The 18,405-nt window shown below is 44.8% G+C and overlaps 1 protein-coding gene across 4 annotated transcripts in view; it reads left to right on the top strand.

Moving 5' to 3' along the window:
- The window catches only part of prmt3 (protein arginine methyltransferase 3), a 196,713-nt gene that overhangs the window by 38,158 nt on the left and 140,150 nt on the right, over positions 1-18,405 (top strand). For all 4 annotated transcript variants that reach the window (XM_060838615.1, XM_060838616.1, XM_060838618.1 and 1 more), the window contains 2 exons: positions 13,405-13,526; positions 18,125-18,224. In XM_060838615.1, the coding sequence (XP_060694598.1) occupies positions 13,405-13,526; positions 18,125-18,224 (222 nt within the window). The remainder of the gene's footprint in view (positions 1-13,404; positions 13,527-18,124; positions 18,225-18,405) is intronic.

Genomic DNA, 18,405 nt, shown 5'->3' with positions numbered 1-18,405 from the left:
TGAGGAAAGACATTCTGGCCATTGAGGGAGTGCAGCATGGGTTCACGAGGTCAATTCCTGGAATGGCGGAACTACCTTACACTGAAAGACTGGAGCGACTGGGCTTGTATACCCTTGAGTTTAGAAGACTGAGAGGGGATCTGATTGAGACATATAAGATTATTAAAGGATTGGATGCTCTGGAGGCAGGAAACATGTTTCTGCTGATGGGTGAGTACTGAACCAGAGGACACAGCTTAAAAATACGGGGTAGACCATTTAGGACAGAGATGAGGAGAAACTTCTTCACCTAGAGGGTGGTGGCTGTGTGGAATGCTCCGCCCAGAGGGCAGTGGAGGCCCAGTCTCTGGTGGTGCAGGCTCGAAGGGCAGAATGGCCTACTCCTGCACCTATTGTCTAAGATAGTTATTCAGTTTTTTTCCAGCATTTCAGGGTTAAAAATTCCCTTGTCTCCATCAGCGCTCAATACTTTTGACATTTCTAATTGTTTTCAATTCACATCGTAAGAGAAGCTTTTAAAGTCTGCCTTTGCTTTGTTTTTTTCTGCATTCTATCAATGCTTATCACTTTTTTTTGGTAACTTCATAAGCAACTTCGTTTCAACGTTTAATCTTTAACTTGCTTTTCTAACTGTGCTAGATTTCTTTTCTTTACTCATTCACAGAATAAGAATATTGAATGGCCTGGACAGGGTGGACATTGGGAAGATCTCTCCATTGGTAGGAGAGACTAGGACCCGAGGGTACAGCCTTAGAGTAAAGGGAAAACCTTTTAGAATGGAGATAAGGAGAAACCTCTTCAGCCAGAGCGTGGGGAATCTGTAAATCCATTGCCAGAGAAGGCTATGGAGGCCAGGCCATTGAGTATATTGAAAACAGAGATTCTTGATTGCCATGGGGATCAAAGGTTATGGGGAGAAAGCTGGAAAATGGGTTTGAAAAACCTCCTAGCCATGGTAGAGCAGACCTGATGGACTGAATGGCCTAATGTCTGCTCCTATATCTTATGGGATGTTGGTGTTGCTGGCTGGGCCAACGTTGGTTGCCTATCTCTGAGTTGTAGTTGAGAAGTTGGTGATGAGTTACTCTCCTGAACTATTGCACTCTACATCTTAAAAATTCATTCACAGAATGTGCGTGTCACTGGCTGGGTCAGCATTTATTGCACATTCCTCATTGCCCAGTGCAATCCTTCTCTTTTCCTCCGTCCAGCTCCTCTTCTGCCCTCCTCCTCTGTTCCTCGTACTCCTTCTCTCCTCTGCTCTCCCCTCCCCTCCCACCCCCCCCACACACCCCTACCCCACTCCTCTTTTCCCTCTCCTCCTCCTTTTGAGGAGTTGACTATGAGACTGGTGCCCTTGTGCTGACAGATTGTGGAGGATACAGTGGATCACTGACTTCCGCAAGCATTCTATCCATGCTTCTGCACACTAAAGGTGCTCTATAAATGCACACTGTTGTACCACACAATTGTATAACACAACTATTCTTAATTGTGGAGAGTTAAAGTCTGCTGATATCTATTCAGTGTGTGTTTGAGTGCACTTAAGAATCAACCACATTGCTGTGGGTCTGCAGTCACACGTAGGCCAGACCAGGTTCTGATACTGACTTCCTTCCCTAAAGGACATTAGTAAACTGAATGGGGTTTTTCTGACAATCCACAATGGATTCATCATCACTCAACTCTTAATTCTAGATTTGTACCAATTGCTGCAGTGGGATTTGAACTCTGGTCCCCAGAACATTGATTGGATCGCTGATTAACCAGCTAGTGATCATAACACAAGGCTATCACCACTCCAACATACACATTCTCTCACCCTCCTGACTTTACCTTGTTGATGGTGGACACGCTTTGGGCACACAGGATGTGAGTTACTCACTGCAGGGTTCCTTATCTCTGACTTGCCACGGTATTGATGTGGCTCATCCAGTTCAGTTTCTGGTCAATAATAATCAACCCCCTCCAAGAGGTTGATATTGGGAGATTTCGCGACGGTGTATCAAGGGACGATCAAAAGATTATCTCTTGTTTGAGATGGTCATTGCTTGGCAGTTGTACGGTGCGAGTGTTACTGGGCACTTGTCTGGATTGTCCTTGACATTAAGCCTGGATATTGTCGAGATCTTGTCGAATTTGAACGTGGTTTGCTTCAGTATCTGAAGAGTCATGAATGGTGCTGAACACTGCGATCATTGGTTAACATCCCCACTTCTGACCTTATGATGAAGGGAAGGTCATCGATGAAGCAGCTGAAGATGGTAGGGCCTGGGACACTACCCTGAGGAACTACTGCAGAGATGTCCTGGAGCTGAGATGACTGACCTCCAACAGCCATTTTCCTCTGTGCCAACCAGTGGACAGTGCCCCCTGCTCAACCCCAGTTCCCATTGACTCCAGATTTGCTCAAGTTCCTCAATGCCATGCTTTGTCAAATTGTCCCATAAATAGCAGCGTACCTGATTTGGAAATGTGATTTGAGGCTATGCTTAAGGGAAAAGGTGATCTCAGACAGCTCAGCTAGAGAGAGAATGTAACAGTTTCCTTTTCCTTCTCCTTCCTCCTTTCTAACTCATCCTCCCCCATCTTTTCCACTTCATCTGTCTCCTGTTCTGCTCAGACTCTTCTCCCTTGTCTTCTTTGTCCTGCTTTGCTTCCTCTTGCTCCATTTCCTCTTTCTATGCTGCCTTTTCCTCGGCTTCCTCCCCCTTCCTTCTGTTCTCTTCTCTCCACATCCTCTCACTCCCTTCCCTCCTTCTTCACCACCCTTTTCCTTCTCATTCCCTTCCTTTTCCCCCACTCTCTTTTCCTCTCTTCCTCCTTCCTCTATTCCTTCTTCATTAATCTCTTATTCCACCATCTTCCCCTCCTACTCTTATGTTTCCGTCTTCCTCCTCTCCCAATCCTTCTCTTTTCCTCCGTCCAGCTCCTCTTCTGCCCTCCTCCTCTGTTCCTCGTACTCCTTCTCTCCTCTGCTCTCCCCTCCCCTCCCACCTCCCCCACACACCCCTATCCCACTCCTCCTTTCCCTCTCCTCCTCCTCCTCCTCCTTTTGAGGAGTTGACTATGAGACTGGTGCCCTTGTGCTGACAGATTGTGGAGGATACAGTGGATCACTGACTTCCGCAAGCATTCTATCCATGCTTCTGCACACTAAAGGTGCTCTATAAATGCACACTGTTGTACCACACAATTGTATAACACAACTATTCTTAATTGTGGAGAGTTAAAGTCTGCTGATATCTATTCAGTGTTTGTTTAATGCAAAATCTTTATTAAAAAAGGTTCATGTCTTAGTCTTAAGACCAAAAGCAATTCAGGTTTGATGGTAGACTTTCATTATTTTTAATATCTGTGCTTCTGAAATGTGTTTGAAAATCCATTCTTATCTTCTGCATTAAAATGAGCTGAATCAATTTTGCAATGACAGCATTTCCCATGTAGAGTACATGGATGAGCAGAGCTTCTGATAAAAGTCTGTTTGTTACAGTTCAGTGCAGTCCTCGTAAACGTGATCCCACATTATTACAGCTGCTTTATCAATGGTTTCCTATTTGCTGTCATTGGAAAGCTCAAAGGAACTTTAACTGAAATGTAGGAAATTTATGGTAATACATCAAATTAATTTATTAATTCGAATGAAATCCTACAGCTAAGCATCATTTCAGTGATGCAGTCCTTGAATTTTAGTCACACTCACGTACAGGGCTTATTATCCATTTTAACTAATTGTATATGTAAATGAATGAAAATAGATTAAATAACCTTCCATCCTTCCCTGTACAGAGTGAATGCAAGATTATAGTTGTATTTAATCCAGTTTTTTGTTCAGTGGTGTTTTGGTGCAAGATTTAGCATCATTGTGGGGAGATGGTTGGAATTACAAACAGCATTCACAGTTGGACAATACAATGAATGTGAAACTGTCTAATGGCTGCAGTTAATTCTTTGAGACTATAGTACATTACTGAGCAGTATTTAATCACTATGTGATAGTTTAACATGACAAAATATTAAATTGATTGAGTGTTTTCTTTGAAAATATAATTTTGGATCTTATTTTAGATGTCAGTAAAGAAGCAAGCTCATTTTTAGTTTTCTAAATACTCAGTTCACCATATTAATTTAGTGGGGAAGAAAGCAATTTTGAATAAATTCCTGAGTTTTTTTATCGTTCACTTACGGGATGTGGGCACCCTCAGCCAGGTGCGTTGTTTTTTTTTTGCTCTTGTCCATTTCTAATTGACCTTGGCACATAGAACATTACAGCGCAGTACAGGCCCTTCGGCCCTCGATGTTGCACCGATCTGTGAAACCAGTCTGAAGTCCATCTAACCTAAACTATTCCATTATCATGCATATGTTTATCCAATGACCATTTAAATGCCCTTTAAAGTTGATGAGTGCACTACTGTTGCAGGCAGTTCATTCCCTGACTACTCTTTGAATAAAGAAACTACTCTGACATCTTCCTATATCTATCACCCCTCAATTTAAAGCTACGTCCCCTCATGCTAGCCATCAGCATCCGAGTAAAAAGGCTTTCACTGTCCACCGATTTAATCCTCTGATCATCTTGTATATCTCTAAGTCACCTCTTAACCACCTTCTCTCTAACGTAAACAGCCTAAACTCCTTCAGCCTTTCCTCATCAGACTTTCCCACCATACCAGGCAACATCCTGGTAAATATCCTCTGAACCCTTTCCAAAGCTTCCACATCCTTCCTATAATGTGGTGACCAGAACTGTACACAATACACCAAGTGTGGCTGCACCAGAGTTTTGTACAGCTGCAACATGACCTCATGGCTCTGAAACTCAATCCCCCTACTAATAAAAATTAACACACCAAATGCCTTCTTAACAACCTTATCAACCTGAGTGGCAACTTTCAGGGATTTAAGCACAGGGACTCTCAGATCTCTCTGCTGATCCACACTACCAAGGATGTTTCCATTAGCCCAGTACTCTGCATTAAACTCCTTTTGCCACCTCTCAGCCCAGCTCTGCAGCTTATCTATGTCCCTATGTAACCTCTAACATCCTCAACTCCACCGACTTCGGTGTCATCCACAAATTTATTAGGAGACAGTGATGTCTGCAGATGCTGGAGATCAGAGTTAAGAGTGTGTTGCTGGAAAAGCACAGCAGGCCAGGCAGCATCTGAGGAGCAGGAAAATTAACGTTTTGGGCAAAAGCCCTTCATCAGGAATGAGACTGGGAGCCTCGGTAGTGGAGAGATAAATGAGGGGGGTGGTCCAGGGCTGGGGAGAAGTTAGTTGAGTGTGCAATAGGTGGATGGAGTTGGGGGTAAAGGTGATAGGTCGGCGAAGAGAGTGGAGCTGGAAGGAAGGTTGACAGGTGGGACGGGTCATGAGAGTGGTGCTAAGCTGGAAGCTTGGAACTGGGGTAAGGTGGGGGGAGGGGAACTGAGGAAACTGGTGAAGTTCACATTGATGCGCTGGGATTGAAGGGTTCAGAGGCGGATGATAAAGGCATTCTTCCTTCAGGCATCGGGTGGTGAGGGAGTGGTAGTGGAGGTGGCCCAGGACTTCCATGTCCTCAGCAGGGTGGGAGGGGGAGTTTAAATTTTCAGCTACGGGGCGGTGGGGTTGATTGGTGTGGGTGTCCCAGAGATGTTCCCTGAAGCGCTCTGTGAGGAAGCGTCATGTATGACATTGGTGGATGTGCAGGTGAAACTTTGACTGATGTGGAAGGCTCCCTTGGGGCTTTGGATCGAGGTGAGAGGGGAGGTGTGGGTGCAGGTTTGTGGAGTCGGTGGGTTTGTACAAAATGTCAGTGTTGAGTCAGTCCTCGTGGATGGACATGGAGAAGGAGAGATCTAGGAAGGGGAGGGAGGCATGAGAGATGGTCCAGGTGAATTTAAGGTCGGGGTGGAATGTGTTCGTGAAGTTGATGAACTGCTCAACCTCCTCGTGGGAGCACGAGGTGGCGCTGATGTAGTCATCAATGTAGCAGAGGAAGAGGTGGGGTTGGGAGAGGAAGAAATGGAGGGCTTGGAGGCCCTGGTCATGGCGGATGGAGGTGTAGAGGGATTGGATGTCCATGGTGAAGATGAGGCGGGGAAACAGAAGTCTTGGAGGAGGTGTAGGGTGTGGGAGGTGTACTGAACATATGTGGGGAGGGTAGGACATTATTGAGATAGGTGGGGCAGGAGCCGGCTGAGACGATATGTTGACCAGGCTGGTCAGGCTTGTGGATCTTGGGAAGGCGGTAGAATCGGGCGGTGCGGGGTTCCTGAATTATGAGGTTAGGAGTTGTGGGTGGGAGATCCCCTGAGGTGATGAGGTCTGGAAGATGATGGTTTGGTGATGGGGTGTGAGGTCATGGTCAAGGGGCGGTAGGAGTAGGTGTCTTTGAGTTGGTGCCTGGCTTCAGTGGGGCAGAGGTCAGTGCGCCAAACTACCACTGCATCCTCCTTGTCCGCTGGTTTGATGGTGAGGTTGGGGTCGGACCAGAGGGAGTGAAGGGCTGCGCGTTGTGAGGGCGAGAGGTTGGAATGGGGGAGGGAGTGGCCAGGTTGAGGTAGTTGATTTCACGGCGGCAGTTGGAAATGAAGAGGTCAAGGGTGGGTAGTAGGCCAACACGGGGTGTTCAGATGGATGGGGTGTGTTGGAGGCAGGAGAAGGTGTTCTCGATGGGAGTGCAGGTGTCTTGGTCGTAAAAGTAGGCGTGGAGGCGGCGGAAGAAACTATCAAGGTTATAGGATGTGTTGAACTCATTAATCTGGGACCTTCTCCCCAGCACCCCCCCCCGCCCCCCCCCCCCCCCCCCCCCCCACTCCTATTTATCTCTCCACCCACAAGGCTCCCAGCCTCATTCCTGATGAAGGGCTCCGGCCCGAAACGACGATTTTCCTGTTCCTTTGATGCTGCTTCACCTGTTGTGCTTTTCCAGCAGCACACTCTCAACGCACATTTACTAACCCATCATTCTATGCCTTCATCAGGTCATTTATAAAAATGACAAACAGCAACGACACACTACTAGTAACTGAACTCCAGGATGAACATTTCCCATCAGCCACCACCCTCTGTCTTCTTACAACTAGCTGATTTCTGATCCAAACCACTAAATCAGACTCAATCCCATGCCTCCGTATTTTGTGCAACAGCCTACCATGTGGAACCTTATCAAATGCCTTTCTGAAATCCACATACACCATATCAACCACTTTACCCTCATCCACCTGTTTGGTCACCTTCTCAAATAACTCAATAAGGTTTGTGAGGCACAACCTACTCTTCACAAAACTGTGTTGACTATCCATAATTAACTTATTCTTTTCTAGATGGTTATCAATCCTATCTCTTATAACATTTTCCAACACTTTACTCACAACCAAAGTAAGGCTCACTGGTTTATAATTAGCAGGGTTGTTTTGACTCCCCATCTTGGGCAAGGGAACAGCATTTGCTATCCTCCATTCTTAAGGCACAATTCCTGTAGACGATGACGACATAAAGATCAAAGACAAAAGCTCTGCAATCTCCTCCCCAGAGAATCTGAGGATAAATCCCATCCATCCCAGGGGACTTGCCTATTTTTACACTTTCCAGATTTGCTAACACCTCCTCCTCATGAACTTCAATCCCACCTAGTCTAATAGCCTGTATCTCAGTGTTCTCCTCGACAACATTGTAAATACTGAGGAAAAATATTCATTTAGCTCCTCTCCTATTTCCTCAGACTTCACGCACAGCTTCCCACTACTTTCCTTGACTGGCCCTAAGCTTTCTCTAGTCATTCTTTTATTCCTGATATACCTATAGAAAGCTTTCGTGTTTTCCTTGATACTACCTGCCAAAGACTTCTCATGTCCCCTCCTGGCTCTTCTTAGCTGTCTCTTTAGGTCTTTCCTGGCTCAGTTGTATCTCTCAAGTGCCCTAGCTGAGTCTTCTTTAGAGAAGCTGTCTTCTTCCCCTTGACAAGAAATTCAACTTCCTTAGTAAACCACGGGATCCCTTGCTCGACTACTTCCTGCCTGCCCGACAGATGCATACTTACCAAGGATGTGCAATAGCTGTTCCTTGAACAAGCTCCACATTTTAGTTGTGCCCACCCCATGCAGTTTCATTCCTCATCCTAAATCTTGCCTAATTGCATCATAATTGCCTTTCCCCAAGCTACAACTATATACCTATCCCTTTCCATGGCTAAAGTCAACTTAACCGAATTGTGGTCCCAATCACCAAAGTGCTCACCCACCTCCAAATCTAACACCTGACCGGGTTCATTCCCCAGTACCAAATCCAATGTGGCTTTGCCTCTTGTTGGTCTGTCTATATACTGTGTCAGGAAACTCTCCTGCACACATTGAACAAAGTCGAGATTAGAACGGTGCTGGAAAAATGCAGCAGGTGAGGGGGCATCCGAGGAGCAGGAAAATCGACGTTTTGGGCAAAAGTCCTTCATCAGGGCTTTTTTTTCCTGTTCCTCGGATGCTGCCTGACCTGCTGCGCTTTTCCAGCACCACTCTAATCTTGACTCTAATCTCCAGAATCTGCAGTGCCCACTTTCACCACATTGGGCAAAAACTGTCCCATCTAAAGTACTCGAACTATTGCATTTCCAGTCAATATTTGGAAAGTTAAAAGTCCCCCATAACAACTAACTTGTTACTCTTGCTCTTATTCAGAATCATCTTTGTAATCCTTTCCTCTATGTCTCTGGAACGTTTGTAGGCCTATGGAAGGTTCTCAACAGGGTAACCTCTCCTTTCCTGTTTCTTACCTCAGCCCATACTACCTCAGTAGACAAGTCCTCAACCATCCTTTCTGCAACCGTGATGCTGTCCTTCACTGACAATGCTGCACCTTCCCCTCTTTTACCTCTTCCTCTTCTTACCGAAACGTCTAATTCCCGGAACCTGCAAAAACCATTCCTGCTTTCCTCCTGTATCCACATCTCTGAAATGGCCACAACATTGAAGTGGGAAAGTGAGGACTGCAGATGCTGGAGATCAGAGCTGGAAATGTGTTGCTGGAAAAGCGCAGCAGGTCAGGCAGCATCCAAGGAGCAGGAGAATCGACATTTCAGGCATGAGCCCTTCTTCAGGAACATTGATGCCCCAGGGACCAACCCATGCCACAAGTTCACCCACTTCAAACCACCTTCCTGCTTGCCAGTGCCCTCTTGCAACCTTGAAACCTTATTAATAACCTCACTACTCTCAACTGATGTTACAATTCAGATTCCTATCCCCCTGCTGAATTAGTTTAAACCCTCCAAAAGAGCATAGCAAAACTCCCCCACCGCACCCCCCCCCCCCAGGATATTAGTACCCCTCTAGTTCAGGTATACACCATCCCATTTGTAGAGGTCCCACCTACTCCAGAATGAGCTCCAGGTATCTGAATCCCTCCCTTCTGCACCATCCCTGTAGCCACATGTTCAACTCCCCTCTTTCCCTGTTCCTCGCCCCGCTCGCACATGACACAGATAACAAACTAGAGATAAGAATTCTGTTTGTTCTAGCTCTCAGCTTACACCCTAGCTCTCTGAATTAAGCCTTCTGCCTTAAATCCCCATCCCTTTTCCTACGTGTGTCACTGGTGCCTGTGTGAACCATGACCTGGGGCTGCCCCCTCCTCCCCCTTAAGGATTCTGAAAACACGATCCGAAATGGTGTTGCTGAATCAACGTTTTGAATCACAGCGGTCTCTGGGCTATTGGGGCACACACACAGTGGTTCGGGAAGGACATACACGGTTTTGAGCTGGAAGGGTGATGTGCAATACCAAATCAGGCAAGTGTGTGGAGGGGATTGTGCAACTGGTGGCATTCCCATGTATCTGTAGCCCTTGTCCTTCTAGATAGTGTGGGCCATGGGTTTGAAAGGTGCTGTCTGAGAGGCTTTGGTGAATTCCTGCAGTGCATCATGTGCTGATACACACTGTTGGTAATGAGCATGGGCGGTGGAGGGAGTGAATGTTGAAGCTGGTTAATAAGGGGCTGGTTTCACACTGGGGGTGGTTTGAGTGTGGAATGCACTGCTGGAGGAAGCGGTGGAAGTGGGTACAATTACAACATTCAAAACACATTTGGACAGGTACATGAACAGGAAAGGTTTAGAGGATATCAATCAAACACAGACAAATGGGGCTAGTTTAGTTTGGGATACCTTGTTGGCAAGGACAGGTTGGGTTGCAGATTCATAGTTCCTTGAAGGTGGAGTCACAGATAGACAGGGTAGTGAAGAAGGGACACTTGCCTTCATTGATCAGTGCATTGAGTATAGGAGTTGGGAGGTCATGTTATAGCTGTGCAGGACATTGGTAAGGCCACTTTTGGAATACTGCATTTAGTTCTGGTCTCCCTGCTATTGGAAAGATGTTGTTAAATTTGAAAGGGTGCAGAATGACATTCAAGGTGTTGCCCGGAGGGTCTGACCTGTAGGGAGAGGCTGGGACTGTTTTTCCTGGAGTATTGGAGGCTGAGGGGTGACTTAGAGGTTTATAAAATCATGACGGGCATGGATAGGATAAATAGACAAAGACTTTTCCCTGGGGTGGGGGGAGTCCAGAATTAGACAACAAAGGTTTAAGGTGAGAGGGGAAAGATGTCAGAGGGATCTCTGGCAACTTTTTCACGCAGAGGGTGGTGCATGTGTGAAATCAACTGCCAGAGGGAGTGGTGGAGGCAGGTATAATTATAATATTTAAAAGGTTTCTGGATGGATATATGAATAGGAAGAGTTCAGAGGGATATGGGCCAAGTGCTGGCACGTGGGACTAGATTGGGTTGGGATATCTGGTCGGTATGGACGATTTGGACCGAAGGGTTTGTTTCCATACTGTACATTGTTATGACTCTATGAAGGGTGGTAACTGGCATGTATTTTAAAGATTTTCCTACACTTGATGACGTTCATCTCCCCCCGTTTCATTCAAAGCAACATTTTATGGGGAGATTTGCCTAGTAAACACTATTGTTCATTTATAAAAAAAATCAAACAAATATCCCTCCTTTTATTCTTCTGACCCAGGTACCAAATAAATCATGATTGCAAATTAATTTGAAATTCATTTTATAAGTTAAATTTTAACTTTCTAAGTTAAGAAAAAAATTAACTGTCCTCAGAAAGCTGTAGCTGATGTTTTGAATGGTGATTTTGATCATAACATAAGAACTGGGAGCAGGAGTAGGCCGTCCGGCCTTTTTGAGCCTGCTCCAGCACACAGTCAGATCATGGCTAATCTTTTTGTGGATTCATCTCCACTTACCGCACTCTCAATGTATCCCTTAATTCCTTTAGTGTTAAAAAGTGTATCTATCTTAGCTATAAAAACGTTTACTGCTCAAAATGTGTTGCTTGAAAAGCGCAGCAGGTCAGGCAGCATCTAAGGAGCAGGAGAATTGACGTTTCAGGCATGAGCCCTTCTTCAGGAATGGGGAAAGTGTGCCAAGCAGGTTAAGATAAAAGGTAGGGAGAAGAGACTTGGGGGAGGGGCGTTGGAAATGCGATAGGTGGAAGGAGGTCAAGGTGAGGGTGATAGGCCGGAGTGGGGTGGGGACGGAGAGGTCAGGAAGAAGATTGCAGGTTAGGAGGGTGGTGCTGAGTTTGAGGGATTTGACTGAGACAAGGTGGGAGGAGGGGAAATGAGGAAACTGGAGAAATCTGAATTCATCTCTTGTGGTTGGAGGGGTCCCAGGCGGAAGATGAGGCGCTCTTCCTCCAGCCGTCGTGTTGCTATGGTCTGGTGATAGAGGAGTCCAAGGACCTGCATGTCCTTGGTGGAGTGGGTGGGGGAGTTGAAGTGTTGAGCCACGGAGTGGTTGGGTTGATTGATTGGTCCGGGTGTCCCAGACACCAAAAACATTTACTAAGGAAGCCTCAATTACTTCATTGGGCGGAGAATTCCATAGATTAACAACCCTCTGGGTGAAGAAGTTCCTTCTCAATTCAGTCCTAAACCTGCTCCCCCTAATTTTGAGGCTATGGAAATGAGGCTATGCCATTGGAAACATCCTTTCTGCCTCTATTCCCTTCATAATTTTATATGTTTCTATAAGTTGCCCCCTCATTCTTCTAAATTCCAATCAATGTAATCCCTACTCAGTTTGTCCTCATAAGCCAACCCCCTCAACTCCAGAATCAACTTGATGAACCTCCTCTGTACCCCATCCAGGGCCAGTACATCCTTTTTCAGGTAAGGAGACCAAAACTGCACGCAGTACTCCAGGTGTAGCCTCACCGGCACCCAATACAGCTGTAACATAACCTCCCTGCTTTTAACTCAATCCCTTTAGCAATGAAAGGCAAAATTCCATTTGTCTTCCTCAAGGTAAGATCGAAGAGGATTTTGATAAAATTTTAAAAATAGGTTTTTGTGAAACATGCCAAATTAAGTCTAAAATTGCTATCTTCTGTGCAAATTCATGTAGCCAACATAATGACCTTGAACAGCATGGGGTGCTGCTGATGTTCTGTGCCATGAGTGAGAAACAGTTGGTCACTCACTGGGAGAGATCGAAACACCAGTTACAGTATGTTACTGGGTCAAAGTCCTAGAATTCCCTCTTTACGAGCATCGTGGGTCTACCCACAGCGCGTGGACTGCAGCAGTTCAAGAGGATAGCTCACGACCACATTCTGAAGGGCAACTAGGGACGGGCAATAAATACTTGTCCAGCCAGCGACACCCATATCCCATGAGTGAGTGAATTTTAAATAAAATGTTTGGGTGAAGAAAGGGGAATATATGAATTACAAGCAGGGGCAGGAACATGTTATGTGACTCACCCACCATTCAATTAGATCATCAGAGAATCCTACAGTGTGAAACCAGCAACTTGGCCTATCAAGGCGATACCAGCATTTCAAAGAATATCCCAGCCAGACCCAACCCCTTGCTCTGTTGTTGTCACCCTGCAATTCACATGGGTAATTCACCTAGCCTGCATGTCTCTGGACAATATGGGTAATCTGCACATCTTTGGACTGTGGGAGGAAACCAGAGCACCCGGAGGAAATTCACGCCAACACTGGGACAATGTGCAAACTCTGAGGGTGGAATTGAACCTGGGTCCCTGGCACTCTGAGGCAGCAGTGCTAACCACTGAGCCACCATGCCATCCTTGCTATACTGTACCCCACCTTCCCCATTTCACCCCCATTCTTACCAAGAATGTACCCTTAATGCTTGGAGAAAGGTTCAGCTCAGTCCTAGTGGATGGCCAGCGTGCTTCAATGGAGTGCCCTCTCGCTGGCTGCTCAGCAAGTTTGCTCGAGCACTCCAAACCTACTGCATAAATTAACACATTCATAAAAAAAGGGAAGAAAGAGATAATTTTGAGAAATGTATAATTCTAGTCTGTTTTATGTTGTCTTTGTTTCTCCTCAATTGAACCTTAAAGGTGTTGAAATGACTTTTCAGGTAGTTTTGGATGTTGGATGTGGAACTGGGATCTTGTCCATGTTCGCTGCCAAAGCGGGAGCCAAGCATGTGATCGGAGTGGACCAATCCGAGATCATTTACCAGGCCATGGATATTGTAAGGTAAAAAAATTCTGGGGCTTGGGTTTTTGCTTTGTGCTTTCCTAGCTATTGTTTCAGGCACAGTCCTTAAAATTACCGTTTTAATGAGAGAATTCTTTTGCGTTGAAAGTCAGGCAGGAGACTGATTAGGGATGCTGGGAGGGTGAGATAACAGAAAATGGACAGTGATAAGGATCATGCCCAGGAAATAAATTTTACCAGCTTGAGTAATTATTCTGTCTCGCGTAACGTTAACTGTCATGGTAATAGCATATTCAGGAAGATGGATATGTTGTCTATTGGGGCTAAGAATCATTAAAATTTAAGAGTGGAAGTTGCTTGCTGATTGGATTTCAGTGTTTGCAGCTAAAGACCTACAATAAACAACACTGAAACACTGTGCAGAACTCGCGATGGTGTGGACTTGTTCCTCATCACTGCTGCCACAGGGAGTGAATGAGCAAGGTTGTTAGCAAAATGTGTTTCATTGTTGCAGGGAAAAAAAGACTTGCAATTTAAAACAGAGTGGGATTAGGATCAGATTAGCACGATCTTCGGAATATTGAGGCTGAGAACTCCTGGGCATCTGGGCTCAGATATCCGTGGGAAGACTGTTTGGCCTTGATGACTCCTAGTCAAATGTTTGATTTTTGCTTCCCAATGCTATTAGTGAGTCGCTTAAGGTTTCCAAAATGACAAAAAGTGGTGATGTCACTGTGTTTTGACCTATGTTTTGTGTCATTGATGTGAATTTTGGTTTGTTCCGTGCAACTAAGTTAAGTCCCTGGAATTGGGTTGCTGCTTTTTCAACCTCACTTGTGCATTACTTGTCTGCAGGTTAGGTGGATTGGCCACGCTAAATTGCCCATAGTGCCCAGGAATGTGCAGTCGAGGTGGATTAGCCATGGGAAATGCAGAGTTACAGGGTGAATGCACGGGTGTGGGTCTGGGTGGGATGCTGTTCAGAGAGTCAGTGTGGCCTGTTTCCACACTGTAGGGATTCTGAGAAATATTAGAACAAATATTGTCCATATCTTTAACCGATCTCTTCTATATCTCATGGAGGAAGTTGACAATGAAAGAGTTGAATTGGTGTTCTGTTATTTGCAGTTGTTAGCAGCGACTCATTTCAAGGTTGAGTAGAGTATTTGCCTTACCTTCCCTCCTTCAGAAACCTCTGCAGCTAACGGTAAAAGTAAAGTCGCCACAGTCTTATTAGGTGGCTCTCTCATTAGAGAAAAACGACTGATGGTGGTGGTTTAACTTGAGTGTCACCGTGTCTCAGATAAGGGGAGGCACAGAGAGAGCCCTACATTTGGTAACCTCAACCAGTGCAGGAATTGAACCCATCCTGTTGACGTCAATCTGCATCATAAACCAGCCATCCAGCCAACTGAGGTAAACCAAGCCCCATCTCCAGGGACTGGCCACTGGTGAAGCGCTATCATGTTTTGATTGCACTCCTGTTTATTCTGTAGGGAAACCATTATTTTCAGGCTCGGACTATTACCACAGGAGGACTATGATGCATTTTCTTTCACCTGAGCATCGAACATGATGAGGTGGGAATGAGGAAAGACGGAAGCAGAGCTGAATCAAGTAAAACTGACCCGAATCATTTCAGTGGTTTCAGAGATAAATGGACCACAGCACAAGTGATGGAGGTTGGCAGAGCTTTTTCCTCAGAACTTACTGCACAGGGGAAGACCATGCAGCCTACTCTACCTGTGCTAGCCCTTTGAAGGAGCGGCAAGGTTGTGGCTCCCTTGCCTCTTTCCCTTTAAGAGTATATTTTCTTTCTCCTTTTCTAATCCTTTTTGAAAATTGCGATTGAATTTGCCACTGTCTGCCTTCCGGGGCAGTGCATTTGTATCACTGCACTAAGCAAATTTCTCCTTATCTTTGTCCTTCCTTTTTTGCCTGTCATCTTCTGATTTCCTGCTCCCAATTGGCATGGTGCTGACGTATGTAGTGCAGGCTCTCTGAGTGTGAGAGAGAGGATTGGAAAAACGAATGAAGCTCTGCAGTTGCCGTATTCATTATAAGGGACAATCCTGACCATAGTATTTCTTGTAAAGCCTGGACGTAAGTTGCTTATCTGTCATCTTGACTGTTGTTAGTGCAATGTAGAAGAATAACTGTTGACACTATTGTCAGTTTGTGATTTAAAATGAACAGAACCTTCATTAACTTGTTACCAAGTGTGAGAACTGAAGTAACTACAAGATCCAATTATTCCAATTGCCCTCAAACTGCCACGAGTTTTCCCAAGTGACCTCAGCTTTCCCTTTTTACCCCATTCTAACTCCTCACAAATAAGTTCTTGATTTATTTTCCCATTCCCTCCTCGCTAAAGAACCTTGGACAGAGGTGGGAACTCTCAGACTGACCAATGCATGTTTGCTGTTCCGAAACAGTACAAAAATAAAATCAAGAAAATAAAGCTGATCCGAATATGTGTCCTTAAACTTGAAATGGTGTGCTGTTTCAGGGTGACCTGTTCTCTCTTATATTAGCCTCTTTGTTCTGCAGTAGGCACTGTCAGGTGGAAGGAAAAATGTCCCTCATTTATAGAGTGGAAATTATTTGCCAAGGAAATTACACCATAAATTTTGACTGAGGTGCCCTGAGCATACCATATGCCCAAGGTTATCAGTGGATTGTCTCAAATTATTTGGATCAGTTAATTAATTTGCTCTGTCTCACTCCCCAGCACCTTTATTCTGCAGACAACAGTCACTTTCATCTCCTGTTATAATTCTTATGGACAAAATTAAAATTGTCTGTGTATTCTTCTCCCTCTCCCTTTCGTCTGATTTTGAGCTCTCTGTTATGTTTGAGCTCTCCTTCATTTCACTTATCATCATGCACCCTTGAAGTTTTCTAATTCTGCTTCTTTGTGAGTCTAAATCCTCTAGATGTGAACAGAAGGTATTGCTACAATGTGACTGCAAATGTGTGACTGACAATGAAGAAAGTAGGAGAGAGTGAGGTCTGCAGATGCTGGGGATCAGAGTCAAAGAGTGTGGTGCTGGAAAGCACAGCAGGTCAGGCAGCATCCGAGGAGCAGGAGAGTCAACGTTTTGAGCATAAGCTCTTCATCAGGAATGTTGAAGAGCTTATGCTCAAAATGAAGAAAGTAGTCCCAAACCCTTAAAAGTAGTCCCAAAAATCAAACTATTCGTCGAGAAATAATCCCAAGGCAGCCTAAAAAAACCTGTTTTGATTACATATCAATGCCTTTTGACGGGAAGCCTTATTTCTTGCTTTGGCGTCTCTGCTTGTCACTACTATTCATTCTTCCTTTTTGTTTCATCATCTTATTTCTGCCAGTCCACCCTATCTTCTCTCTGTCTCTCACAGACTCCATGACAATCTGCTTATGTGCCTCTGCGCATTTTCTGAATTTGCCAGAAGGGAGCCAAACTCCTGTTGATTCAAGCTGAACCTGGATTCGACAGGCAGAAGGAAGACGGGCGTAAAGGGATCGGGTGTTGAACTCTCAGGTGGCAAAGCAATTATATAGGCATGAAAACAGGCCATTTGGCCCATCTGATGTTTATTTTCCCAAGCTATATTCAGTGACCAAGGTCTCAAATTGCCCAATCTAGGGCCATTCAGGGGATACGATGGGGAGACTTGGGTAAATCTTTGAAGGTGCTTGTCTGCACCCACTCTCTGCCATTCCTGCCACCCCCCCCGTGTTGTTTTTTCCCAAGATGAAACCGACCCAGCCTGCTCATCTTTTCCTGATGTATGTATGACCCGTGTGGCTGAAAGTAACGAGACAAAAGCAAACACTTGGGAGCATGGAGGCCATGGGATATGGGTTCAGAAGAAGATTGAGGCATGAGCTTGGGATGAGAGTAGATTAGGAGTAGGGTATAACAGTAAAGCACAGAAATAGGGCAGGCCTGTGTAAAATGTAGATTGTTGAGGGGAAATGGCAGGTTATAAGAGTTAGCGGGATTGGCATCTTTCCAAGTGGCTGATAGTTGTGGTTAATGAAGGCCAAACCTGTAAATTGAAATTTCTGGGGATGACCTGATCAGCACATTATAGATTTATTAGAATCTTAAGCTGTGTGCTTTATAAAGAGATACACAATTGAAATTATACTGCTAAAGTAGTTTAATTTGTATTAGCAAATTTTTGTCTAACACGTGAAAGGCAAAAGCAGGCAACTTCTGACCAAAACGTACCTAGAAGGCAGCTCAGTATACAAATAGTCATTTGGAGTACAGAGCTAGTTGGCAGTTGACTTTTATATTAGTATCTCTTGTGAGTTTAAGATGAGTGTCAACAGGATGTAAAATTTGTCCAGCATTGCACAAAATAGATTGGGGTGAACCATCAGTAGACAATGAGCCAAAATAAAAATGACACTGGGCAGAGCACATGTGACAATTTGACCGCTTGCTCTAATGTGTCCTCATTTTGCTTAATATGAAGTGTCTGTTTCTTACCATGCCTGTGAATCCCTATGGGAAGTTTTACTAATTTCAGGATGCTATACGTTAGTGTCAGTGTCAGGAAATTAATTATTGGGTATTTAAATTTCACTCTGTACCTGTTTGTACACTTATTGTTTAGCAAGCTGTTCTTGTTTCTGATGCCAGGGAAAATGAACTGGATAGTGTTATCACACTCATTAGAGGAAGGATTGAGGATGTCGAACTTCCAGTTGCTAAAGTGGACGTTATTATTTCGGAGTGGATGGTGAGTGTTTGTAAAAGAAAGTAATCAAGATTGCCACATTATGAATGTTCAATTGTGCAAGTGTTTGAACATAACAACTACCTTTTTTTAAAATTTCTGCTTCTTCTACCCCTTATGTTGCTATGAAACATGAGAGGCACTATATAAATGCAAGGTTTTGTTTTGTCACGTGCTGGTTAAG

Source organism: Hemiscyllium ocellatum, chromosome 18, assembly GCF_020745735.1.
Source record: "Hemiscyllium ocellatum isolate sHemOce1 chromosome 18, sHemOce1.pat.X.cur, whole genome shotgun sequence".
Classification (NCBI taxonomy): Eukaryota; Metazoa; Chordata; class Chondrichthyes; order Orectolobiformes; family Hemiscylliidae; genus Hemiscyllium; species Hemiscyllium ocellatum.
This window is presented reverse-complemented; position numbering and strand designations above follow the sequence as displayed.